This window comes from Propithecus coquereli, unplaced genomic scaffold (assembly GCF_000956105.1).
Source record: "Propithecus coquereli isolate 6110/MARCELLA unplaced genomic scaffold, Pcoq_1.0 Scaffold482, whole genome shotgun sequence".
NCBI lineage: Eukaryota > Metazoa > Chordata > Mammalia > Primates > Indriidae > Propithecus > Propithecus coquereli.
Genome location: NW_012150641.1, coordinates 988,580 through 1,016,545, shown reverse-complemented (window position 1 = coordinate 1,016,545; position 27,966 = coordinate 988,580). Strand labels below are relative to the sequence as shown.

General features: G+C 40.7%; 1 protein-coding gene across 2 annotated transcripts in view; it reads right to left on the bottom strand.

Moving 5' to 3' along the window:
- Nucleotides 1–24,203, bottom strand: part of MYH10 (myosin, heavy chain 10, non-muscle) — a 138,523-nt gene extending 114,320 nt beyond the window's left edge. Inside the window, exons 1-3 of one of the 2 annotated variants that reach the window (XM_012655702.1) lie at nucleotides 23,992–24,203; nucleotides 17,412–17,787; nucleotides 3,889–4,045 (exon numbers count right to left, since the gene is read on the bottom strand). In XM_012655702.1, the coding sequence (XP_012511156.1) occupies nucleotides 3,889–4,045; nucleotides 17,412–17,756 (502 nt within the window). In that variant the 5' untranslated portion in view covers nucleotides 17,757–17,787; nucleotides 23,992–24,203. The remainder of the gene's footprint in view (nucleotides 1–3,888; nucleotides 4,046–17,411; nucleotides 17,788–23,991) is intronic. The other variant, XM_012655703.1, reaches the window with a different exon arrangement.
- Nucleotides 24,204–27,966: the final 3,763 nt, after the last annotated feature.

The window sequence follows — 27,966 nt, the reverse complement described above, 5'->3', positions numbered from 1 at the left end:
TACCCATCTAGGTCAACAGTGGTTGGTAGTGGTGCTGGTTGCCTGCTACTGAACGGAAACCAGGCTGGACTGTGCGCAGTATTGGGTGACCTCAGATCATCATGGAGAAGGTAGAGGCCTCGATGTTACTGCATTCAGTTTCTAACATGAAGTATTGCAAATGAGAAGTCCGATGCCAATGACTCCTTTTCCACTGAGAGCATCTAATTTTACCCTATGCAAGACTAGGCATGCGTCTCCTTTCACTATTCCAGCCTAGCACTTTTTAAAGTCTGAAGACTTGAGCCTTTCTTCAGCTCAGGTGAACTTCTTCAAAAATATCACTTCTTTCATGGAAACTGAGAGTCTAAATGTACATTCCATGTTTCCTACTCTTTTTTTCATAAGTTCTATCAGTTTTTCCTTTCGTTTTTTTTTTTTTTTTAAGAGAGGAAGTCTCATTATGTTGCCAGGCTGACTTGAATTCCTCGGCTTAAGGAGTCCTCCCACCTCAGCCTCCCAAGTATCCACCGGTTTCTTCTTATTCTGTATTCTAGTCTTCTCGTCTACTGCTTTAGTTTTCCAATTGTGTTGATTCTACCATTCCATGCTTTCACTGAGTATGTGATATTTTGCAATAAAATTTATGTCTAAGAACTCTGCTTTCATTCATTCATTCAACAAATATTCACTGAGCAACTACTATGTGCCAGGCACACTCTGCATTTCATTGATACAGTATCCCCTAGAATCCAAACTAAAGAAAAAAGTAAGCTCCCTTTTTTTTTTTGCATTAAAAAACTAGCAAACTTTTCAACACTTTAATCAACACACTTGAAGATGTGAGATGTGTACCCCCAAAATCTGTGCATGATATGAAACTGGGAGGGATGATAAATACAAACATAATTTTAAAAGATCCTGACAGCTTAAATGGGTAATTCAATCTAATATAATAATTTAATGGGGCCATATGCTCCGAATTCTCCACATAGTCCCCTCTCAAGCTATTGATCCCCTTCACAGGTCCAGTGACATTTAGTCATCCACTCATGTTTGGAATTGAAGAACTAGATGGATCAGCATTGGTAGCTGGCATGAACTTTACCAGCAACTGCACGTGATACTAACCACCCTAGCAGATGCCCCACCCAGTTGTGCTGTATAGTGTATCAGCAGGTAGCCCCCCATCTACAGAATGGAATACAAAGGGGAATCGTTTAGAGTGGATTTTTTGTCTTTATTTTCTGTATTAAACTTTTAAATTTATGTATTCAAAACTATTAACTGATTCCTTTTGATTTCTGCATGGAAGTTTATTACTATGGATAAGAATGTGTCACATTGCCTGGTTTTGAATCCGGGCTCCCATTTTTTACTATCGACATTTTCTTGGTCAAGTTATTTACCTTCTTTGTGCCTTAGTAAATTAGAATAGTTATTCTATTTACTTTTTGGGTTGTCATGCACTAAATAATACACACAAAGCATTTAGCCCAGTGCCTGGCACGTAATAATTTTCAATAAATGTTCATTCTAGCATTAATAATGATATTAATATTAATATGATAATGCTGGTAAGTCACATCTTCCTCATTCTATTTTCTAAAGAGGAATTTTGACCAGCAAAGCCATGGAGCCGACAACTCCCCCTCATTCTGTATCTGTACAGCTGGTTTGGGAATCCAGTAATGGGATATAACATTTATCCCTGTTAACTATTATGTTGGATTCAACTCCCCATTCAACCTGTCAAGTGATTTTAAAATCCTGTTTCTTTTCATCCAATGCATTTATTATCCCTCCCAGTTCCATGTCATCCCCAAATTTTATGGGTACACATCCCACATCTTCAAGTGTGTTGATAAAAATGTTTAAAAGGGCACACGCCCTTTGGCGCACATCCTGACAAACCTAGCCAACGTCAATTATTAATCAAGCGCCGCAAGTGCAACTTTTCAGCATGCAGCCAGGAGGGTAACACGGAAGACTATGGAATGCTATCAGAAGTCCTAATACTCCATTAACACTGTCTACTGCATTTCCCCTCCTACTAAGCCTAAAGTAATGTGATGAATATATTCGTGCTGTTCTTATCTTGTTCCCTTAACAACAGATTCTACAATCTTTCCTGGCATGTATATTAAGCTCAGAGGTCAGGAGTTTTTTTCCTGCTTTTTAAAAATTACAATGATATATGTGAGCCTGTCCCTCGCCTAGCCTTCTGAAAACTCCCCTTCTATATAATACTTCAGAGATCAATTATGAGAATGTATCTGTTCAGATGAGGAACTATATGGCCTCAGGAGTACATTTCCTCCAATTTCTTCTCCCGCACATGTCATAGTTTGCTCAATAATACAAATGGTTTCCTGCATTTAAAGATCACTCTTCTTAACAGAGACATAGAACCAAAAACAAACAAAAAAGCTGATGATTTTTCTTCCTCCGTTAATCTAACAGCAATCTATTACAATCCTAGCCATTTCTTAGTATTCTGACTTTGAACCCAAGAAAAGGTTATTAAATTTAATCTTTTTTAAAAGCCTAAGCTCATTTTTAATTTCAAAACTGTCCTTAGCAACCTAGGACACTATTCTGGTCTTGAAGTACTTGCTGTTTGCCTCAAAAGATCTAGCATATAATATAAGTATCCAAACAAAACCAGAAGTAGGAAATGGGTGTTGTACTTTTGTATTAGTTCCTTCGCACTACCTTTCAGTCCCTGTCACCAAGAGAACCTTGTCATGACGCGTAATTTGATGAAAGGTAGATGTAGCATATCGTGTTTTCTGAAATCATGACACTATTTTATAAGAATCTTATATTTTTTATTAAACCTTATAGAATTTATTTTTAAAAAAAAAGAAGAGACAGAGGGGGAAGAATTATTATAGAAGATTAGGCTTTCACATAGCACTAGGAACTCCCATATTTAAATGCAGCCTTGTGGAGCAGTAACATTCATTCCATTCAAAACTACTACATTCTGGCTTTCAAAAAATGGCCCTCCGTAAGCCATTGTGTCTAAAGCCGTGGTTCAAATGAATGACTCTTCAAATATGTATTTCATTCTAATCCAGAAGAACACAATTTAAATCAACCAACTCAAAACATCCTTTTCAATTTTTTTTTTTTTTTTTTTTTGAGACAGAGTCTCACTGTGTTGCCCGGGCTAGAGTGCCGTGGCGTCATCCTAGCTCACAGCAACCTCAAACTTCTGGGCTCAAGCGATCCTCCTGCCTCAGCCTCCCGAGTAGCTGGGACTACAGGCATGTGCCACCATGCCCGGCTAATTTTTTCTATATATTTTTAGTTGTCCAATTAATTTCTTTCTAATTTTTAGTAGAGATGGGGTCTCACTCTTGCTCAGGCTGGTCTCGAACTCCTGAGCTCAAACAATCCGCCCGCCTCGGCCTCCCAGAGAGCTAGGATTACAGGCGTGAGCCACCGCGCCTGGCCCCTTTTCAATTTTTGTTGTCTCCTTTTACATGCCTTTAAATCACAAATAACACTTTATAATCTTTCTTTCCCCACTGAAAAATCCACCTTTCCTATTATTCTTCCTTTTGGTTTTAAAACCTAATGTAATAGAGCTTTGGTTATATTGGCTTGTGGTGGGAATAAAATGTATTATGAAAACTAGATGCTTTTTAACATAAAAATTTATATGACATATTGTTATAGAGCAACAAACATACTTACCAGCTTCCTACAGAAAATGGCCACATTGTCTATCTTAATCTTAAAAACTTACAAGTTTTCTACAATAAACATTACTTTTACTTTTATTACTCTTTTTAAAAAATAAAATTAAAACCTTTTGTAGAACAGATGGAGACATTAAAAAACACTATAAATTATATTTAAGAAATTCTGGATATTTAGTATTCCAACATTTCCAGTTACCTTGAAGCATGCATCTGTAAGCAGATTCAGATATAGCATAGATGTGTGGAGGCATCTCATGACGTTTCTTTCCTCTGTACATTTCAATAATATTCTCAGAGTAAATTGGAAGATTCTTATAAGGATTTATGACTACACAGAAGAGTCCAGAATAAGTCTAGAATAAAAATAAAATACAGTGTTAAAAAAATAAACAACAGAAAAAAAACCTCCGCATTTACCAGTCAGGGTCCAATCAGGAGACAGAAACCACATGGTCATTTAAACAGCAAGTTTTCATCTTTCAGAAAATTAGTCTATTCCTAAAATTAAATCTAGCCCATAATGGGCAATTTATTACTACACAAGTAGCTCTCCCACAGATAGTTTATTAAGTGGGACTCTTCTGGACTCAGTTTCCTCATCTGTAAAATAGAAATGATGTGTGCTTCATGACTTCACAGTGCTACTAAGGTTCAGACAATGTGTTATTTGCCTTTTCACATTCATTCTCTCACGAGTACACAAGGTATGAGAAGCTCATTAATGTAGTTTCAGATTCCATACTGCAACTAATCTTTGGTCACATTTAATTATATAAAGGAAAAAAAAACATACTGTAACTAATCTTGAAGAAAATACCATGTGTCAAATTTGGGTACAGTATCAAAGAAGAATATCTACAATTATCTGAAAAGGCGATTAAAATATTCCTCCTTTTTCTAATGAAATGTCTGTGTAAGGCTGGCTTTTCTTCATATACTTCAACCAAAACAACATATAAACAATTGAATGCAGAAGAACATATGAAAATCCAGCTATCTTTTAAGATATTAAAGAGATTCATAAAAATTTTAGAGTTTTCATTCTAATATTTTTCATTCTGGAAAATATAGTTTTCTTTAAAATTAATTTATGTTAACTTGTTATGGGTTTACTATTATTATTTTTAAATACATAAACTTTTAAAACTTGTTTTAATTTCAAATACAGTAAATATCGATAAATATAACCCACATAAACAGAAGCTTCTTGGGGTTCTCAATAATCTTTTTTGAGACAGAGTCTCACTCTGTCAGCAAGGCTAGAGTGAAGCAGCATCATCACAGCTCACTGCAACCTCAAATTCCTGGGCTCAAGTGATTCTCCTGTCTCAGCCTCCCAAGTAGTTGGGACTATAGGCAGGCACCACTGTGCCTGGCTAATTTTTCTATTTTTAGTAGAAGAAAAATAGAGCAAGAGCTGGATCTCGCTCTTGCTCAGGCTGGTTTTGAACTCCTGAGCTCATATGATCCTCCGCCTCGGCCTCCCAGAGTGCTAGGATTACAGGCGTGAAGTAACTCACCCAGCCTCTTAATAATTTTTAAGAGCAGCTAATCTAAAAGATACAAGCCTTTCCAGACCAGTATAATATTCACTATTCAGAAGTAATGTTATGAATACTTAAGACTTTTGAGTTTTTAAAATTTACATAGAATAATTTCTGAGAATAGTCTACAAAACTGTCTCCGGGAACTATGGAAAAACAAGAGCAGTTAGAATTTCTGCCAGATGCTCTAGCCCTCTGAAGGACTGAAGGAATTTAGAAAGGACACTCAATTGCATTATGAAACAGACCTTTTACTTAAAGTGATTTGGGTAGATCAAAATCTAAAAGCAAGAGGACACTAAAAAATGCTAGAAGACTGGCAGTGTTTGGCTACACAGCCAGCTTCACCAGGGAACACAAAGGGTGATTCTAACAGCTGTGTCCGTCAGAGCTGAGACCCTTGGCAATTGCCACCAGAAAGCCCTCTAGAGATGACTATTTTGAATACTGCAGTTATTAATGCTAAAACAAGAGAAGGAAAGCCTGCCAAAAAAGCCAAGTGATCAGAACCATCTCTCTGGATGCTCTCCCTGTATTTTCCTGAACTCACAAGTGCAGGCTCAGACATGGAATGCACTTCCTACCTAGATTAGTGGTTTAGAAGGGGCAAAAGGCAAATTCACTGATTTGGGCTGTTTGTTATTATAATGCCTTATTTCTGAGTTGGCCAAATGGACATCTGTCCTTTGTTTGCCTGAGGCCACATTAATTGCTTACTGACCACTCAAGTGTGCAGACTCTCAGCCTTCTCGTACACACAGTATACACCTCAGCAAACCCTAGAAGCTCTTGGGCTTCCTAGACCACCATCCTGTCTTATAATTTTTCTACAATAAACATTACTTTTACTTTCTCCCAATCAAGTCTCTTGTCTAACTAGCCCAGTGTTTCTCTGCCGCCCATATGACAAAAAGGCAATGAGAGACAATAAAAATAAAGGCTTTATTAAGGGTGAGAAAAAACAAGGAGAGGCAACCTCCATTTTTTTATTGACTTTAATTTATACATAGTAAAGTCAACAAATCATAACAGTGCATCAATGAATTCTTATACATCCAACCCTACTTTTTCATTCAAAAATTAGACCACAGTCTATCATGAAGCTATAGATTCTGTACTTCACTTTTATAAGAGGCAAATAATTACAGATCAGCAAAAAAATTAAAAAAGCCTCCAAGAAAGTTAAAATACACAAATTCAGCTTAACTTCCTATAGTACATATGGCACAGTAATGGATCATTAACAATGACATGTTTAATCAGAAATAAGCCCAACATGTGTGTCTACCATGTGTTAGGTACATTTCTGAGGACTGTATTAGAAAGATGAGTAAGTCTCACAAATATGAGTAAAAGTCATCAAAAACAAAAGGTTAAAATAATCATCAGTATCCTATGCTTGCCAAAGAGAGGTAGTAAAGTGAGAATATTACTAAAGAGCTAACTTCTAACTACCTAGAAAATTAGGTGAAATCTTAGTTGCATAAGCTATCTGATCATTGAAATGACGCTGTCTCATTTCTGTCTCCTTCCAGACACATGGTAGGAAGGCAGTATGTTGTTAAAATAATATCTCTGGGGACCTTAACGTTCAAATTAAACTTCATTAAGTATTTGAATACACACACAAGATATTAAACACCCTCAAGAAACATACACTCTAGTATGAAGACAACAGATACACACTAAACAAACAAGTCACAATATAAGGCACCAAACAGAGAAAGGATCAGATGAAGAGGTATTATAAATAGCAGAGGAAGCCCTGGGGTAGAACACACAACCAACCCCAGGCACTGACACTCATGACCATCTTGTCATAAACTGTAACACTGGGTACAAAAGTCAGACCCAGACGGGCTTTGATGTTCTTTTTAAAGACTATTTGGTAAAAGGAGGGATAAAGGAATTCCTATTCAAACAGTAAGAGCATAAAACTCTTAACAGTGGCAGGACACATCCAAGGCAGTGTGAAAAGACCTGTGTAGCTGAAAATAGTTTATTCCGTGGAATGTGAGAGATAAGGGCCTAGGAAGTCAAACCAAACAATTTAGATTTTGTTCCCTATAGGTGATGTGGTCCTAGAGGTTCAGGAGAGAAGAGAGGCTGAAGGAAAGCATTTTAGACAAAGTATAAAGCTGGCAGCCATATGGAAACAGATTGAAGGGGCAGGAGGTGAGAAGCAGGAAGACAAATGGAGACTGCTCCACAGTCCTGGCGCGACGACAGGGCCTAGATGAGAGAAAAGGCATCACAAAACAGAGAAGCGATGAGTCACGGAGAAAGCTGGATGCAGACTCAACAGAACTCAGAAACTCTCCATACAAAAAAGCCATTAAAGGCCTAAATGGAGGACGACTCCCAGGTTTTCAAGCTTCAGAGATGAGGACCGCTATTGACAAAAGGGAAAATAATTTGATTTGTGGGAAAAGATAATAAATCCTCCTTTAACATATGGAGATTGTGATATGGTAGGTGAGCTAAGTAGGATGCCGAGTGAGTGGCTGGAAACAGTGGATTGTCAGAGCCTTGGGAAAATTCTGAAGAACTGTAAAGGTTTGAGGTTTTATTATACAAACTGCAAAGGTTTGTATACATTACTGTATACTTTATCTAAGAGAGACATACAAAAATATTTGAACACCAAGAAAATGCTATTTTTCAAACATGCTATGCTGCTTTATGCCTCCAGGCTTCTATCTATGCTGACTACTCTGCCTGGAATGCCCGTCCTCCTCTGTCCAGTAGTGGCAATTTTTACTTATCCTTTGAGTGCCAAGCCTCTTGCTAAGAAAACAGGGATGTGTACATGCATTGATTGTTTCATAGGTTCGAAGGATGAGAGAACCAGCACATGGAAGCAGGTGCAGATAACAATGCAACGGAGCAGAGATACAAAGTCTCCTACTAGGAACAGGGGATGGAACTGGTAACATCACATAACCCTACACCCCAGCTGTAGCTCAGAAGAAATGAGACCACTACCTAAAAGGAAAGGGAGGGAGGAAAGAATAATTTACCTGTACCACCTGCAAACACTGCACTTAGATAAAATTCGCATGGGTATTAAAAGAAAAAAAAAGAAAAGCCCTAAAAATAAGGAAAACATAATCATTTACAGGATTCAGAGAAAGAAATTACCTATGGAAATTATCTACAAAATAAGCTAAGACAAATCTTTAGGAAACAGATTCATATCTGCAACAGAATACAGTATCACATGGACTCTATATATTAGAATGGACATGCCTAAGAAAAAATAGGTGACTAAGGCAAGAAAAGGCTATAAGGAATCATCTGAAATAAAAGAGCAGAATGGACACTTCAAGAAATCAAGTGGTAAGAGTAGGCGCTTTTATTCAGGGAGCGATCCTTCTTAAAAACAGGCCAAAGGTAAAATAATAAAAAGAAGTTACAAAGGTAAAACCAATAAAAAATAATAATACACAGAAGGAAGATGAATATGTAAGGCAGAGGGATAATTAACATATTGTTATTGCTCCTTTAGGAGATAAAAGGCCAAAACTCTGTAAAAATAAATAAATCAATAAAAACTTGAAGAAAACTTTGTGTGTGGGAGGAATATGTATGTACTGAGTTAAAAAAAGAATTCATCAAGCTAATAAACGCAGAAGGAGTAATGGTATTACTCTCACCATTTTGAAGCCCCTAATGAAACAATGGATCTGGACAATATTTATCACTGCCTATTAAAATCCTTAGGTGACTGGCAGATGAGGACACATATAATGGACTAATCCTAAACTGATTCACTACTGACTCACTGATCAATCTCAACATCATAAAGAGACAACTTGGCATTAGTATCTCCTGAATCCAAATCTGTCAAAGCCTCTGGGTCGAATTACCAGGCTTAAGAAGCACCACAGGAATGCAATCAACAAAACCCAGAATATGGGAATTACTACAGCACAACTCACTCCGTGTCTTCAAATAAAAAAAGAGGGAGGGGAAACACACAGATTAGAAGAGACATAAATGCTACCGATTGAAGGTCCCCCAGAGAGCATATGTTGTAAACTTAATCTCCAATGCCTCATGGGAGCTGTTCAGGTCCCCAGGGCTCCACCCTCATGAATGGATTAATGCCAATTATCAAAGGGCTTGAGGCTGTGAGTTCTTTCTCTTGCTCTCTTGCCCTTCCACCTTCCACCTTCCACCATGGATGACACAGCAAGAAGGCCCTCACTGGATGTGGCCTCTTGATCTTGGACTTCCCAGCCTCTAGAATTGTGAGCCAAATAAGTTTCTACTGTTTTTAAATTATAGTCTGTGGTATTCTGTTCTAACAGCACAAAGTGGACTAAGACAAAAATGAATTATAATGTATCGACCTTGTTTGGATCCTGAATTGAACAAACCAACTATTTAAGACCTATTTATGAAGCATACAAAAATGTGAAAAGTGACTGAATACATGATGATATGAAATTATTTCATTTTTAGACAGGTAATAGTTACGAATCCCAAAAATTGTTGCTGAGAAGAAGCTAAGCAGAGCTTTAAGCCGCATACAAGTCTAAGGCAGCAAAAATTAAAGAGTTCCAGACCACCCAGGAGGAGGGTGGTTGGGGGTGGTAAATACCCCAAGCTTTCAGCTGGGACCCTGATGGCTACACCCTAAGAGTTAAGACTATACCAGAAATAGACCAGCCCTCACACAGCCTGAGGCCCAGCTGGGAAGGAGGTCAACCCCTGATTGCACTACATGTCCTAGTTTCCCTTAGCCTAACTGCATGCCCAAAGCAGAACTCCAGAATAAGCTTAATGTCACCCAGAGTCTCAAATTATCTTCGCAATACAATAACCAGGCATACAAGGCAACAAGTTGTGATTAAAATCCAAGATATAATAATAACTGGATCCCCAGTGAGTCTATTTTTATTGACTTGTATTATTGTCTTGGATGATAACACGTTCGAGTAATTGAAAGACATGATTGCGAATTCTGGCAGAGAATTGGAAATTATTAAAAGAAAATCCAAATGAAAATTTTAAAACTGGAAAAAACAGTAACTGAAATTAAGAATTTATGGGTTTAACAACAAATTAGATACAGCTGAAGAAAGAATTAGTTGCCTGACACTTTACTCAGAAGCAAACAGCCAGACTTAAACAAGGGGGAAAACAAGGATGAACATGTAGAGGAAAGTGACAGCTAGATGGGACATGTGAAAGGTCTGACATACCAGGTATGAGTCCAAGAAAGGAGAAAAGAAAGAAGCAGGAGCAGGATCTGAAGAGATAATGGCTAATAATTTTCCAAAACTGACAAAAGGCATCAAGCCACAGATTCAAAAACACTAGAAACTCCAAGCTGAATACAGCAGTCCCTCCTTCTCTGAAGTTTCGCTTCTGCAGTTTTAGTTACCAGAGATCAAACACGGTCCAAAAATGAGAGGACTTACCACACTGGATACTAAGACATATTACAAGGTTGTAATAATTAAGAAAATGTGATAGCCAAAAGATAAGCACACAGACCCATGAAACAGAACAGAGTCAAGAACATATTTATGAATACCTGATTTATGACAAAGGTAGCACTTCAGAGCAGTGGAGAAAGGATTATGTTTCAGTAAATGGCACTGAGTCAATTGGATACTTATTTGGGGAAAAAAAATGAATCTTGTCCCCACCTCACACCAAACACAAAATTCAATTCCAGATGGAATTGAGGCTGACCCTAAGAAAAGTATCAAATTCCCTTCTCCTCTGACTTCAAACTGAGTTCAGCATGAGACTGAGGGCGAGAGAAGAAGATCAGGACATTTATTCCCCATGCTCTCTCCCTGCCAATCAGCATGAGCTGCCTGCATCCCTCCAAGGCAGGCCACAGCTCCTATCAGGTAGCCTTCTCCATCCAGCTACCTTCTCCAGGTTCAGGTGATAGCTCTTTCCTGTTGCATCTTTAAAGGTCAAGATGTATCAGGGGCTCTCAGCCATCACTAGTGCTGGGATACTGCACTACCCCTTATTTATTAAGCTCTACCCACATTTGTAAATCTTCCCTTTATTAAACTCTCAAAATACCTAATTTGAGAGCCTTCTGTTTCCTGCTAATTCTGACTCAATCGGGCATTATCTAGAAAAGCTGAAGAAGTAAGTTATGGATATGCATGGCCTATCATCCAGGAATCATACTCCTAGTTACACACTTTACAGAAAGCCATGCTTATGTGCACCAGGTACATGTACAGGGCCGTTCATTGAAGCAATGTTCATAATAGTACCAAGCTGGAAAAAAGACAACATACAAAAACAGCTGACTAGTTAAATTCATTGGGTCAAAAATCTTATAATAATACATTCCAAGAAAAATGAATAAACTACTCAAACTTTTTAAAATTTCAGGGCCCTTTTACACTCTTAGAAACTATTAAGGACTCCAAAGATATTTTGTTTTATATAAAATATATAGTTTTAAAACGTTCATTTATTCATTTTAAAACAATAATATATTACATGTTAGCATAAATAATATTTCTTACAAAAAAATAACTTTTTGTTTTCCAAAACAAAAGTGAGAGGAGTGGCACTGTTTTATATTTTTGCAAAACTTTTATTGTTTGGCTTAAGAGAAAATAGTTCAATCTTTATGTCTGTTTCTGCATTCAGTCTATTGTGATATGTTGTTTTGGTTGCAGCACATAAAGAAAATCAGTCTTACGCAGACAGTTGGAAAAGAGAGGAACAGTTTAACAGTCTGTTCAGATAACTGTGGATATTCCCCTTTGATACTACCAAAACTTAATAATTGATAGTTTTTTAAAGATTAGATGCACTGTAGCATCTGAAACCCTACCAGTGAACTCCTCATATTCTGTCCTATCAAAATCTATTAGCTTATTTTGCACGTTGAATGAATCTTTCCCCCGTGCATGTTTTTGTAACATCATGCATATATCATTTGGAAAACATTGGCTCACTAAGTTATTCAAATTTTTCAAATGATGACATTTCACTATAGGACATCAAAAAAACCCAAAACAAAACATTTTCATTATTATCACCATCTATCATAAAGTACTGATATGCTGTCAAGTTCATGGTGGTAGATACAAGTTTCCTAAAATTCTAATTTTCATGTAAAAACTAAAATTTTATCCCTGGCAATAAATGCAATCAGTTGTTTTCTTTGAAGTGACAAGCTCACATTGTTAATTTTCAAGAAAATGTCAGCGAAATACTTCTGTGTGAGTAACCATAGTTTATCTATCATTCCATCAAATAAAAATAGTGTTCTATTAAAAAAGTAACAAGTTTAGCTTGCAACTCAACTAAACACTTGCTCTTCCTCAAGGTAACCATCATATATCCATATACAGCAGAAGTGCTTTGTGCATACTTCCCATTTCATCACACAGAATATTAAAAAGACGTGTTCTCAGGGTTGAGATTTAATAAAATCAATCATTTTTCCTGCTTTATCAAGGACATTCTTGAGTGAAACTCAATCTTTTAAACTGCCAATAAATGGCTGTGAAGAATAATGTGATTACTAGTACAGTCTGGGGTCACTACCTTTATTCATAATAAGGTATCAGGAGTTTTATTCATAATTGCTTTGTACCCTCAGTACAAATGTCAATGGTGAAAAGGGCAAATAACATCTTCATATTATTATGAAAATAGTTTTGATCTTTCAGATCCCCTGAGGGGGTCTCAGGAAACCCTAGGGGTCCATAGACCACACTTCAAGAACTACTGAATTATAGAAACACAAAACAACAATGTGGATGAATGTTAAAAATATAATCCACAAAAGACTAAATGATACTGTATAAGAAAGACACCTGCACCCGAATGTTTATAGCAGCACAATTCACAATAGCAAAGATGTGGAAACAACCCAAATGTCCATCAATACATGAGTGGATTAATAAAATATGGTATATGTATACCATGGAGTACTATTCAGCTTTAAGAAGCAATGGTGATGTAGCACCTCTTGTATACTCCTGGATAGAGCTGGAATGCATTCTATTAAGTGAGGTATCCCAAGAATGGAAAGAGAAGCACCACATGTACTCACCATCAAATTGGTATTAACTGATCAACACATAAATGCACATATAAGAATAACATCTATTGGATGTTGGGCGGGGGGGGGGGGGAGGGGACGGGCATTTGCATACATAAAGAGTGCAATGCGCACAACCCGAAGGATAGACATATTTGAAACTCAGACTTGGGGGGGAGGGGGGTCAAGGGCAACATACGTAACCTAAACATCTGTACCCCCATAATATGCTGAAATAAAAAAAAAAAAAAAGACCTACCATGTGCCATACACTGTGGTGCTGGAAATATGGGAGAACAACAACAACAACAAAAATAATCCAGAGCAAAACAAAACAAAACAAAACAAAAAAACATACAAAAAACAGACACAAAAGCTATACACTAAGATTCATTTATATAAAAATTCAAAAACAGACAAAACTAAACTATATTGTTTACAGATGCATACTTAGTTGATAAAACACATTGGGATATTTTAACACACTTCTCTCGGTAACTGATAAATCAAGCAGACAAAAATTTGCAAAGCTATAGAAGATTTAAACAAACACAAAAGCTTAATCTAATGGCCATATACAGAACCTTATACTCAATAGAATACACATTCTTTGCAAACACATTTAGAACACTCATAAAAACTGACAATATACTACACCAAGCAAGTTTCAACAAAAACAAGGCATGATATTATACGTACGATATTCTTTGACTGCTATGCAATTATACTAAAACTCAGTAATAAAAAGAACTTTTAAAAACCAACATTTGGAAATTTTAAAAGTGTACTTTTAAATGGTTCATTGTTAAAGAAGAAATTATAATAGAAATTAGAAAAATATTTAGAACTGAATAATAAAAATTCAGCAAGGTAAGCTAAAACAGGATTAGAGAAGATATTTACAGTTTTAAATGGTATATTAAAAAAGATGAAAATTAATGACCTGAGAATTTGGAGGTCAGAGAGAATAAATCCAAAGAAAAGATAAGAACATAATTTAACCTGTTAGCAACCTAACTTGTTTAAATGAATTTACATTGTATCTTATCTACAGAAATATGTCCAAAAATGTCCTACCCAAGTTATTATATCATCTATATCACAGCACCTCTATCAATCAACCTCAACTGATCAGTTAATTCCAAAGCCCAGTGCAAATTCATCACAATGCTGACAATTGTGGCTCTCCCCAGCCCCATTCTCTTAACCAGACTTCTTTAGAGTCAAGTGCTCCAACTAGAATCTTAGGTAAGAAGGCTTTCTTTCCACCCACTAATTGAAGATACAATCTCCCAAACGCCCCACCTCTGTTCTGACCTTAATACTTTGAGAAAAACTCAGATTCTTCTTCTATAAAGACCAAGGAGGCTGTGTTTTGAAAAGAAACTAATTCAGAAATTCACTCAGATTGTCCCTAAGTTGGAAAAAAAAGAAAATCAAACTCAGTAAAAGTTACCTGCAAAATCTCAGAATTACGAGGAATGTCTACAAATAAAATAAACTGTCCTTTCTTTCATTCCTTTCCTTTTACAACCACAGTCTCCTTCCCTTTTCTATTCATCTAGCCTCTCTTTCCTGCTTGCAGCTACCGACAAGGTCTAAAGTGGGGGATCAAGGTGAAGGCTCTGGCAGAAACCCAGCCTGGTTCCTTCTCAGCCTGTAGCTCTCCACGGTTTTCCCGTGGTGCCATTGTATTTCTAGTCCTTTGCAATTCTCTGCACCGGGCTTCATTCAAACTGACCCACCTCTCAAGTCTTAGATGTTGATGTTACGATCTGACCACAACCATTTCTCCCCCCCACAGAAAGGGTCTCACTCTGTCACCCAGGCTGTAGTGCAGTGGTGTCATCATAGCTCACCTGCAACCTCAAATTCCTGGGCTCAAGCCATTCTCCTGCCTCAGCCTCCCGAGTAGCTGGGAATACAGGCCTGTGCAAGCATGCCTGGCTAATTTTTCTATTTTTTGTAGAGAAGGGTCTCTCTCTTGCTCAGGCTGGTTCTCAAACTCCTGACCTCAAGCAGTCCTCCTACCTCAGCCTCCCAGAGGGCCGGGATTATAGGCGTGAGCCACTGCGCCCAGCCCTGACCACAATCTTTTAATTTTCTAGTTTCCGTACTCCCTCACCCCCATTAACCCTGTTCTTCAACATCATTAAATACTCCAGCCCTTGATCCATCAGCCCCTTCTTGCCCAGACTTCCACTCCTATCAAACCAGGACTCCAAAGACAAGCAGGGAATGACTTGTGGCAGCAATGGAGAGCCGAAGTTCCACTGCCCACACAGAGCTGGAGCAATCCTACGGTCTGGCAAAATCACACGACCAGACAAAAATGCATTCACCTTACACATGGGTACTCAGTCTCAGCCGAAGTCTCTCTCTCTCTCTCTTTTGTTAATTGACAATGGATGAGGGTTGTTTTTATTTTCTTCTATTTTTGACATTAAAAATCTAGACGGTTTGAGAAGATCTAAAACTGGGTATAGAGCTCTGCCCCACTTATACTAAGCCAGCTGGATTCTCAATGCTACTCTCTCGTTGTTTTATTAACCTTGGCTTCTTCTCTTTCTAAGCCTCTTCCATTCTCCTCAAACCATCTTCCCAGCCCTGCTGCCTCTCACTCTCCTACTTTGCATCCTGCCTCAAAGAGAAAAAAAAAATGGGGGAGATCCATCAGGTTTGACTGAAACTACTCCACCAAAGGTCATGAGTGAATTATTCTCTTCCTAGCTTTTCCCATGGCTAGCTCCCTCCCACCAGTCAGACTCCATCTCAAATGCTACCTTCTCAAAGAGCTCTTCACTGACCCGCTGTGGAAAGCTGTCTCCTGCTCACTCTACCCCATAGTCTCACTTCCTCACAGGCCATTTCATGAAGGCAGGGACCTGGCCTGTCTTGTTCACCACACTATCCCCAGCACCTAGACCACAGTAGGTGCTCGATAAATAGTACTTAAATAAACTATTTCTATGAGGCAATTAGTATTGAACTATTCATGAGCTTCAGTAGCACACTCCTTGCGTAAAATTCAACCACCCTTTTCTGATCTCAAACTCTTGTCAACTTTTCTCCCTACTTTCCTTTATTCTAAGTCCTATCTATGCTACCTTCCTCAAAATCACTGCCGTCTCTACCAGCCCTTCAAACGTATTTCGTCATTTCAGATTTTTTTTTAGTATCTGGCTTACATTACTGTCAGTAACTTCTACATGGTCAGTGACACAGTGACTGTAACACACGTGTCAGGAGCTACCACAGGACAACCCTAGCCTCAATCTTGCCCTGAACTATTTCCTCTTAAAAACCTCAGCATTGGCCGGGCGCGGTGGCTCACGCCTGTAATCCTAGCACTCTGGGAGGCCGAGGCGGGTGGATTGTTTGAGCTCAGGAGTTCGAAACCAGCCTGAGCAAGAGCGAGATCCCGTCTCTATTAAAAATAGAAAGAAATTAATCGGACAACTAAAAATATATAGAAAAAATTAGCCGGGCATGGTGGTGCATGCCTGTAGTCCCAGCTACTTGGGAGGCTGAGGCAGGAGGATTGCTTGAGCCCAGGAGTTTGAGGTTGCTGTGAGCTAGGCTAACGCCACGGCACTCTAGCCCGGGCAACAGAGTGAGAGACTTTGTCTCAAAAACAAAACAAAACAAAACAAAACAAAAACCTCAGCATTCATCCTTCCTAATTCCCTGTACCCAACGAAGCCGCTCTTGCTCTTCACTGACACCTCTAAGCTTGCAGCCTCTCCACTTTATACTCCTGGATACGCACTTGATTGTCTACCATTTTGCTGTACGTGTTCTCCTATTAATGTAACTCTCACTACCTTATTAAAGCCCCTGGTCTTTCTTTCTGTCACATGCTCTCTTCCACCTTACTATGCTCCAGACCACTACTTCAAAAACCACTTTATTATATTTCATTGCAGATTGGATGATTTACACTTAACATGTGAAGATTTCAAGTAAACCAAGATTTGGGTATACAAGTGACAATCCTTCTATCTTTAATAGAAACAGTAACGTTACACAGACAGCATGGGTATTCCACATTCTCATTTGATTACGACAAGATGTACAATTTACATTAATTCCCAGTTACCAATTCACATGATTACGTGGAAAAATACTTACATAGATAAGTCCTGAATAGTAGCGATCCTTCAGATTATGTAAAACAGAAGCTTCATTCAAGCACGTCAATTCTGCCATATCCTCCACTTTTGAAAACTTAGGTGGGTTCATCTTCTGAATATCATCTTTGTTGACCATTGCTTTCTTTCCATTCTCCGCCAATTCCACCATAACTTCATCTCCCCGTTCTTCTTTGATACTAGCTGCCTCAAAACCATGGCGTTCTGATGGAATCCACACTAGCTTTTTAGCTGTCCAATCAGCTTGAGTGGCAGGGTTGTAGATGACAGCCCTGTCCACAAAGAGATACCTCTCTGGATCCTCAAGTCCAGTTCTCTGTGCCATTGTAAACAGAAGGATCCACGAGCAATTGCCTCTAAGAGAAGTGGAGGAAGGCAAAGTTAGATGTTTAAGAAATATAAATAATTTACAACTTTTAGTTTTCTAAGAAACTTGAAACCTTTCGTAAATATAAAGCATAAACTCTGAGTCAAGGAGCTGGGGTATTCCTCTTCATGGCCATCCTAACCAAGTTTCCAAGGTAAATTTCAGGACTGACCACAAATTATGACTCTGGCCCTCTGACGACCACTCAAGATTTGCCCTCAGTTACTAAGGGCTGAAAAACAGGCCAAAGAAAAAAAGCAAAGTTCCAGGTTGACCTTTTTTTCTCTTCATCTCCTCTTTCACCCTCACCACAAATTAAACAGGGAGTTAAGAAGGGAAAGAAGAAAGAAAAAAACAAAACAAAGGGGCATAATGAAAGGTCCGTGAAGTGGTATCAGAATTAGTGTGACCACCAGGCTAAGGATACAAAAACACATGATTGCCAGAAGAGTAGACTCAGGTCTAAAACATGCCTCCCATCCTACCTTCAGACAACAGACTCAAAGTTCTTCCCCCTACAGGCTTCTCCACGGCCTCATGGGTTCTTAATGTAATCAAACGGGGTCACAAAAGACAAGTGTAACCTTAGCTCCACACAACAGCGTTCTGAGGACATGGTGGTAGCTGTCCAGGCCTCCACTCCCACCCTGCAGCTGCTCCTACCTGGTGTCATCAGCATTCCATCATTCATCAAGACTCATTCTCCACCCTGATCTCTCACCTATAAACAGACTCCAATGTGCTTATGCCTTCCTGAGTGTGTGGGCCAGCAAACATGAAAGTCCAGATACGATCTGACCAGTGCAGAAGAAAAAGGAACTGTTAACAACCTTAGCCACACTGAGGAAAACACTCGTCCTGTGACTTTTACAATTAATGCATCTCAAGAACTCACTGGTTTATTTAGCACTCATTTACTGTTGGCTCATAAGGAGCTACTAGAGAAAGCTCCATACATATAACTGCTAAGCTATATCTCCTTCCTAAACTTGTACAATTGGTTTTTTAGATCAAATGACAGGATTCTGCATTCATCACTCACCTTTGTGATTGATATGACTCGTCATTCCTGACTGACAATATCTTTTTGGAATTCAATACTCTCTTACATATTTTTACTATTACTATAAATTCTAGGTTATTAGAAATTTCATAGGCACAGTTTCCATGACTTCCTTCAAATCAACACAAGAAGCCAACTGAGTACCTACTCTTGGCTCTATCAAATCTCCCCAACTTCTCCCCTCCCTCTATCCCACCCCACCCAGCCAAAAATGCTGGAGTTTCTTTGCAGGCAAGAGGATAGATACAAGGTACCCCTTGTAGGCTTCAAGAGAAATCATAAAGTAGTCCAAAGTTCTTAAGAGGTTCTTAACCTTGAGTTCACAGATAAATTTCGAGCTCCATGAAATCCTTCACGGTATAAAAATGTTGTACACTTGGTGTGTGCATATGTGTGCTATTCTAAGGAGAACACCCATAACTTTCTTTAGATTCTCTGAGGACTCTGTATGCTAAGATTAATCACTGATAATGGGTACAGATACTAGCCCTTTAACCTCTAATAATAATTTACTAGAATCAAATAGCTAAGATGCTTCAGAAATTATCTGTTACAATGTAATGCATTTCAAACATGCTCTAGAGTAGCAGTTCTCAAATTCTGGCATGCAGCAGCAGCACCTAGAAGGTTTATTAACATACAGATTGCTGGGCCCCATCCGCAGAGTTTCTGATTCAGCAGGTCCGGGGTAGAGCCCCAGAACTTGCATTTCTAACAAATTCCCAGATGCTGCTGTTGCTGCTGGTCCTGGGCCACACCTGACAACCACTGCTCCACAGTTCTGTGGTTGCCATGGTGAGCCCCTGTTACTAGTAGGTATGCTGGGGTAGAGAAAGAGGTTGAAAACCAATGTTCTAGACTAATTCATAACATGGTTTAAAGAATATACGGATGTTTTAAAGGTCATGGACTTGGATAAAACAAAAAAATCACAAAATGAAACAAAAAATAAATCACAAAATATGATTAATGTTATTAAGACTTCTACAAATAAAACTGCTAGCACATTTTATAACTAAACTTGCATTTGTCTTCTCAGATATCCTCTCAGGAAAGGGCAATACAGAAAATATTCATGGGCACACGTACATTTTGAAGAACAGTTTCAAAAGGCAATTACCTCTAGGGACTGGTCTAATAAGATTGCTAACAAGTCTTTTCTTCCCAACTTAAAAACTGCACACGGGTAAGAAGAAAGGAAACATGGCTCTGAGGTAGGACACATCCTAGGTGAATTTAAGGACAAATAATAGGATACATACACCACCTTTCAGAAGGACAGGGTCTATCTATTAACAGGAGAAATACCCAACTATAACAAAATATGGTAAGTTACTCTTATTATTCTTATTAAGTATAAACTGTATATCCTATACAGCACTTAGGAAACTGTCTTGCTGCCAGTAGGCATGTGCACATTTCTTTAACTTTACATTGGACATGTAATTATATGCTTAAATTTAGTAAGTGACTATAAATTAGAATAACTTAACAAGTTATTTCTAGAGCAGGTCTAGAAAAAGTTGGTTATATATTTAAAAATTATTTTACCAAATCAGGACATTTTAAATTTGTCAGTACTTTTTCTAGGTGGAGAAATGCTTGTAATTTAACATTTAAAAAAAATAGATCACAAGAGTATAATCACAGCAAGCTCCCGATTTTTTCGGGGGAAATTATATACGTATGCATTTTTTTTTTAAATGGAACATATATTCACTGGTCTTTACTTAGTAGTATGATTATAATTTACTTTCACTTTTTCAGATTCTTCTCCAGCTAGACACTATAAGGACAGCTACTGTTCCTTGCAGTATCTAGAGCACTTAGCCTGGTCCCTGGTATATAACAGGGGATCTGTACCTACTGGTCAATATTTACATGTACATTCCCTACCCTCATATGAGCCTCAACTTCTTCACAACCAAAAACCAACTATTCCTTCAATTCCTGACCCAAATACCACCCTTTCAGAAGTTCTTTTCAGGTCAATCTGGCAATTTAATCCTTCTCCTTCTCCTAACATTTTGTACTGTTCTGACATTCTTCTTGCCCTGCCTTGCATTGCACCAGAGGGCTTTTGCAGGTAGTAGGTGCTCATATTGTTGTTTAATTGAGAGAGTTCATGAGGCCAGTGAAGATGTTTTATTCAGTTTAACTCTTCACTTGTGATTGTCAAATACGTTGTATTTTTTTTTTTTTTTTACTCCATTGTACATTTGGTACCCAATCTGAATACCGATGTTTAACAGTGTACCACTCCCAAATGCTTTGTCTTGCTGAAAGGACAATACGATTTCTAAAATAGCAAATACCATTGTTATACATCACTAATTATGGCCAGACACTATTCTAAGCAGTTTACATATGTCAACTCTTAATCCTCACAACAGTGCTATGAGGTAGGCACTATTAATATCTTCATTTTACAGATGAGGAATCTAAGGTACGGAGAAAGCCAATAACCGGCCCAAGACACACAGGTAACAAGTAGCAGAGCTGGGATTAAACCCAGATTTCAGCTCCAGAGTACATGCTACGATGACGGAAGGTGAGACGGTGCAAGTTTTGAAGGGCATGTAGAACAATATTCACTACTTCTCTACTAAATAAAAACCCTACCAATTATGGCTTAAAGATTGTGTTCAATGAACACAATCTGGCAAAGGCTTTATATTTTATAGAAAATAATTCCTGTACTTAGGGAAAAAGGAATAAACAGGAACCTCTTTGTGGCAGACATAATCTGAGGATTACTGGTATCATCTGAAATAACTGCCTAATTATAATTAAATCATTTATCTGTGTATGAATTCGCCCCCTATGGAGCCAAAGTTCCCATACCCTACAGCGGTTTGACATACACCCCTGGGGCTCCTCCCCCAGGTCATTTTTCACTTCCAATGAAATGTCATCCAGCAAACTTCCTAACTGCCTCCTAGCACCTACTGTAGGTGTGGATAGAGGAGAACTGAATTTTAAGAACAGCTTGCATATTAAACGGCAAACAAAAATGATGGATAATTTATCCATGACAGCATCACTCTATAACAGACAAAACAGAACAGTCCCAATTTGTGTAATGCTACCGTTGAGGTCACTTACATTACAGGACTGGGCAAGTCTGATAACTTATCAAAATTGTGCTTAACCAAACGATCACAAACACAAACCAAATGCAAAAGGCCACTATTGCTATTTATGGCCTGCCCCATCTCTCAATTAATATCTTTATACTATATTAAATATTCCCAAAACTTGGATTCAACACCAGGATTTTAATTCCTCATATGTGATAACAAAGTACATAAATGGTTGAAGCATATAGTCTTCCACCCTACAACGTGCCCTTCAAAATTTCCTCCATCTCACCTTCCATCCGGGCTGTCTTCATTGTAATGATTTCCCTAAGGAACCCAAATAAAAAGCCAGGCTCTCCCGGGTCACATCCCTCTGCTGCCAAAGCTCGTGCTATATCCCACAATTACACCATATGCTGTCTCCAGATAAGGACGGGGAAGAACTGAATTGAAGATGCAGAAGTAAGGAGATGCATAAAATGGCCACTTTTCCAGAACGGAGACAGACAGGGCATACTTGAACATCAAAAACATGAGACTAAGAGAATAATTAATAAAGGCAGACTGATGAAAGAGATAAAACAATAAATAGATTATAAAGTTTTCCAGAGTGAGATACTATCAAGAATAATTAAACCTAACTCAAAGAATCCTCAGTTTCAATGTTAAAAAACAAAATCTCAGCAAAGCCAAAGTATTATATTTGGTATTATATTATTCAGCGAAAACAGCAGTCTTTGTTTCATCTGCAGTCTGGATCCACCCCGCCTGCTTTCCCCCACTCCACCCTACCCCACCCCACCCCCTTCCATCCACCGCAGTGATCTTGAAGGGAGCTGCAGAGGCCCTAAGAAACAGAGATAACGGTTGTAGGCAGAGGCCACGTTACCCAAACCTCGCCGGCCCGGGTCAGACTCGCCGAGTCGCCGACCTCCTTCCTAAGGCCCTAGTTCCCAGGCAGGCCTGGCCGGGGGCCTCCCGCGTCCCCGGGCCGCATCCGCCCACCACGGGCCCACAAAGCCCCCGCAAATGCCAGGACTCCGCGGCTTCAACTTCCCTCTGACCCAATTCCAGTCTGATTTTATAGGATCAGGGTGTGACCCCAACTGCAGAAGCCAAGGAAGAGACTGCGGCGAGCCATTCCCAGCTCACTTACACAATAAAGGGATCCCGAGGCGAGGGCTGACCCTCCCCCCGGCCGCCCTGCAGTAGCGCGCCCCCGCGACATTTCCCGCCTCGCCCCCTCAAACCGCCCTGGCCTTGCCAGGCGTCCACCCCCTGCCCCGGCGGTCCACAGAGCGCGCTGTATAACGCCCCCCTCCCGCCCTCCTTCCCCAGCGCCAAAAGAGTCCGACTCTCCCCTTGCCCGCCGCGCGCTCCTCCGGCCGCGCAGAGCCTCTGCCCTCTCGTCCCTCCACCCCACAGGTCCGGCGCGCGCCACCCGCCCCCAAGCCCTCGGCGGACCCCTCCACTGGGCCCGGAGGGCCCGGCCCGGCCTAACTCACGCAGGGGCCCTTCCAGTCCAGCGCCCCCCCACAGGGATCACGCTTTCCAGCCCACCCTAGAATCCCCTGCCATCCTGCGAGGCAGACACAGACTCGCGGAACACTCCGAGACCCCTACCAGGGCACTAGCCCCAAACCCCGCGGCCCCAGGGATCCCACACACGAGGACCTGGTCCCCACATCTCCACCCCTAGATCTCCATCCCCAGCCCCCAAGGGGTCGCCCTCCCGCACATCCGGGCCCGGATCCCTGCAGGGGTCTCACTCTCAAGGACCTCATTCCCCACCCTTCCAGGGGTCTCTCCATCTCCACCCCCTGGGGTACTGTTTACTCCCGCCCAGGACCCTGCTCGCACGAACCTAAGGTCTCTGCAGCACAAACCCTCCCGCCCAGAACCCCCTCTGACTTCCCCAGCTCCCGCTTCGGCTCAGTTCCTGACCCCCAGAGCCGCCCGGTCCCCCCAACTCGGGCTCTGTCCCTCCTTCCAGAAACCGTCGCCCTGCCCCAGGCGGCCGCACTCGGACCCCGGCAGCCGCACCTCTCACCTTCAGCCGAAGATGGTGGCGCCGGCGCACGTCCCCAGCCGCGACCACAGATCCGGCGCCTCAGTCCCAAACCCACCGCTGCCTCCGCCGGGCTCCTTTAGCACTGCTGCTTGGGGCTGCTCCACCCACTCCCACCCTCATTGGGCCAGCTCCACGCCCATCACCGCCGCCCCCAGACCCACTGGTCCGTTTGCGCGCCCATCTCCAAGGGAAGACGTTAGCAACCCGAACGAAGCTACCTTCCCGAGTCCGCTCCCTCCACCCACCTGGAATGATGCTCATTGGCTCCCACTCCCAGCCCAGGCCATTGAGACCCCACTCTCATAGGTTGGTCCTCACGCCCGTCATAGATTCCGGGAGGTGCGGCCGGAACAGTGGCGGGCGATTGGCTGGCTCGGGCGGAGATGGACAGCTGAGTCTAGGAGGGCGCCCTGCGATCCCGCGAGGCAGCGGGTGCGGACTCTGCGGCTGCCGGCGCGCTGCGCTGGTTCGGGCAGCGCGGACCGTGGGGCAGGTGTGCCGCGGCAGGAGTCCCCAGCCGCGAGTGAACGCCCCTCGCGCTAGCGTTGTGCCGCCGCTGCAGCACACTTGAGCGCTTGGTCGCCGCTTCTGCTTGTCGCAGCCGGCATGTCCCGCAGCGGGATGGGCTTCCACCGCGGAATCGCGGGCCCCCGGCGCTGCCTGCAGGGGCGGGGCAGAGCGCGGTCCAGAGGCCTGACGTCACCCCCGGGGCTGCGGGGGGCGGGAGCCGCTGCTCTGCGACTCACCTGCAGTGGGGGAAGGGAACAGGGGGAGGGGTGCGCATGGGCTTTGCTGGGGCCCCGGCTGTAGTCAGTGAACAGGGCCACTGTCCGGACCCTGGGTCCCAAGCTGACCCTGCCGGAGTCGGCCGGGCGCCGGTCACCTTCCTCCGAGATTGCAGTTTGGGTGTTAGCGCGGGGGAGGGGCCTCCCTGCTCAACCTCCAAGCAGGGCTGGAGATACTAGAAGAATGAGAAGAGAGCCGACCTTGGAAAGAAGACTTGGGAAAAGATTTCATTCACCTGATCCACTTGCTCGTTCATTCGTTTCTTCATTCATTCATCAAGTAGAGCTTCCGAAGCGAGAGGGGCTGTGAGGGGTTCTTAGGAACATAAGGCTGGATTCCTGCAGTGCTGTCATATCCCCTAGCGCCTGTGAGCTTTTCAAGGGCCTTAGAAAATGTTTGAGACCTGGGGAAAAAAAAAAATGGCCCCAAAATAAGGAAGGGAAACTAGAAAAATCGAAGTTAATAAATATTTAATGAAACGTCTGCAAAATCTAGTCAACTGCAACACAACTCTTACATAATTATATATAAATGTAAAGTCTAAACCACATGAACAAAATAAATGATTCTTACAAAAACTGAAAATTATCAAAATCCTTTCAAAACATTACAGCAAGATGAAGTTATTAAATATTGGATATGGGTGCATTTTAATACGTGTGAAATGATGTATTTGCCCAAGCCTAGGAAACTTCTAGTCTGTCAAAAGAGTGAATAAAACAAAAAACAAAACAAGGCAGGAAATGATAAGGAAGGGTTGGTGGAATTCAGAGGAGGCTGCAAGGCAGCTGAGTGCAGAGTCCTTCCTGGGGAAGTCCCAGTCAGGCTCTGTATTGTCCTTTGTCCTAGTGCATCTGGTCCCCCACCCCCCACCTGCCTGCTGGGGTGGCTGCCCCTTGTCCAGGTGTCTTGTGACTTGGCTCCATAAAGAGGTCTGTCCTTCAAATGCAGTCTGCACATGGAGTACCAGTAAATTTTACAAAATATGTGAATGATATTCCTCTTCTGAATTTTTAAATGTGTTTAGAGAAGACCAAAGACTCCATCTCTAAGGCCTGAGTCTCGGCTTTGTCAGCCACCAAAGTCATTTCTCAATGCAGTCTTCCATGCTTAGCAAATCCGCACACAAATAGCCCTGTGAGCCACTGACCACGGTTTCTCATAATTTTAAAACAAACTCAGTGGACCATCAGAAGAGGGGCACAGGACGTTCACTAGCATTAAACATCATAAAGACATTAGTTTTGCTGAAAAATCAATAATAAAGAGAATGTCCCCAAATGTATCTCTAGCCCTGGTGTCTCTCCAGCACTTGTGCCCTATGTTTTCAATTGTCTGCCAGACATCTCTACCTGCATGGTAGGGAAACTGCAAAAGCAGCAGACTTCAAACCTATTTTCTTCTATCTCAACTATCTCATCACTCAAACTTTCTCTCTTCCCAATTTCCCTTTGTTAATGAAAACAGTTTTGAAACTTCCCTGATTCCTTCCTCTTCCTTCCTCCCCACACCTAGTCCCCCTATATCTTTGTCATCCATCGCAGACTGGCTCCTCTGACTCCAGTTTCACCCATATAACTCCATCCCTGAATTTGCTGCCATTTTGAGGAGGAAAACTCAGGATTTAGAACCAGATATACCTGGCTTTGAATCTAACTTTGCTGCTTACTAGGTGTTAATTTAACCTTTCAAAAGTTACTTAGCCTCATCTCTGAAAAGGGATACAAATATGTACCTAAAGGATTCATTAACAAAGACGTAATATGATGATTTCCTGGAAAAAAATGTGGCATTATGAATAAATAGATTGAAAATTGTTTTTCTTTCTGGTGTACAAGTTTATTACAAAAGAGTGAGAAATCCTTCTCCTCTCTCTCCACAGTAATTTTTGTTGGCAGTCTAGGCTGCTTTCACCCCCAAAAGAAAAAGTTCACAGACCATTGTTTTGCAGGGTCTAGGTCAGAAGTCTGAACTTGTTCCCTTAGGGCAGTTCCAGCCCATGAACTTGTTTTGTTCCATGTGCACAGGACTGATATGCAGCATTTTTTTTTATTTGAATGAATTCCAACATTTAAAAATCAAGGGCTAACCCACATCATTAGCCATTTGGGAAATGCCAATCAAAACCACCACAAGATCCCACTTCACACCCACTGGAATGACTATAATCTAAAAGATGGACAATAACAAATGTTGGTGAGGATGTAGAGAAGCAGGAACCCTGAGCCACGGCTGGCTGGAATGTAACATGGTGTAGCCGCTTTGAAAAAATAGTTTTGCCGTTTCTTAAAAAGTGAAACATATTATATGTTTCTGATTCCAGTAAAAATGAAGTTAAACATAAATTCGCCGTATGATCCCACAATTCTATCCTGAGATGTTTACCAAAAAAGAAGGAAAACATATGTGGACACAAAAGACTTGCACACAATTGTTCATAGTAGCGTTATTCATAAAAGCCGAAAGATGGTAATAACCAAAATGTCCATCAACTGGTGAATGGATAGGCAAAAATGGTATAATATGTCCATACAATAGAATATCATTCAGCAACAAAAAGGAACAAACTATGAAGATGGACAACTACATGGATGAACCTTGAAAACGTCATACTCAGTGAAAGAAGCCAGACACAAGAGACCACATACTGTATCATCCTATTTATATGGAATATTCATAAAAAATAAAGCTACAGAGACAGAAAGTAGAATGGTAGCTGCCTGAGTTGAGGATTGGGGTAGGGGGAGGGAAGACAGCACAGGGACTAACAGTAAATGTTCATGAGGGGCCTTATTGGGTTGATGAAAATGTTCTAAAACTGATTTATGGTGATGGTTGCATAACTTGGTAAATTTACTAAAAAAAAAACCCATTGAATTGTATACTGTGAATATATGAATATGGAAAATATACCTCAATAAAGCTATTTTTTTAAAAAATAAAGAAAAAAGAGCTATCACATGAAAATCCAGATTTCCAGCTTCCCTTGAAAAATTGCAAGATCTGGAAATTCAGCAACAATTTGTTGATGCTTTAGCTGCTACTCATTCATTAATGACAAAGACAAAGCATGTGCTTCCCAGGATGCGTCAGTCGCTGCTACCGTCTACTGTCTCTTAAAGCTGACCTGCTTCACTTGCCTCATCTTTTTTTTTTTTTTTTTTTTTT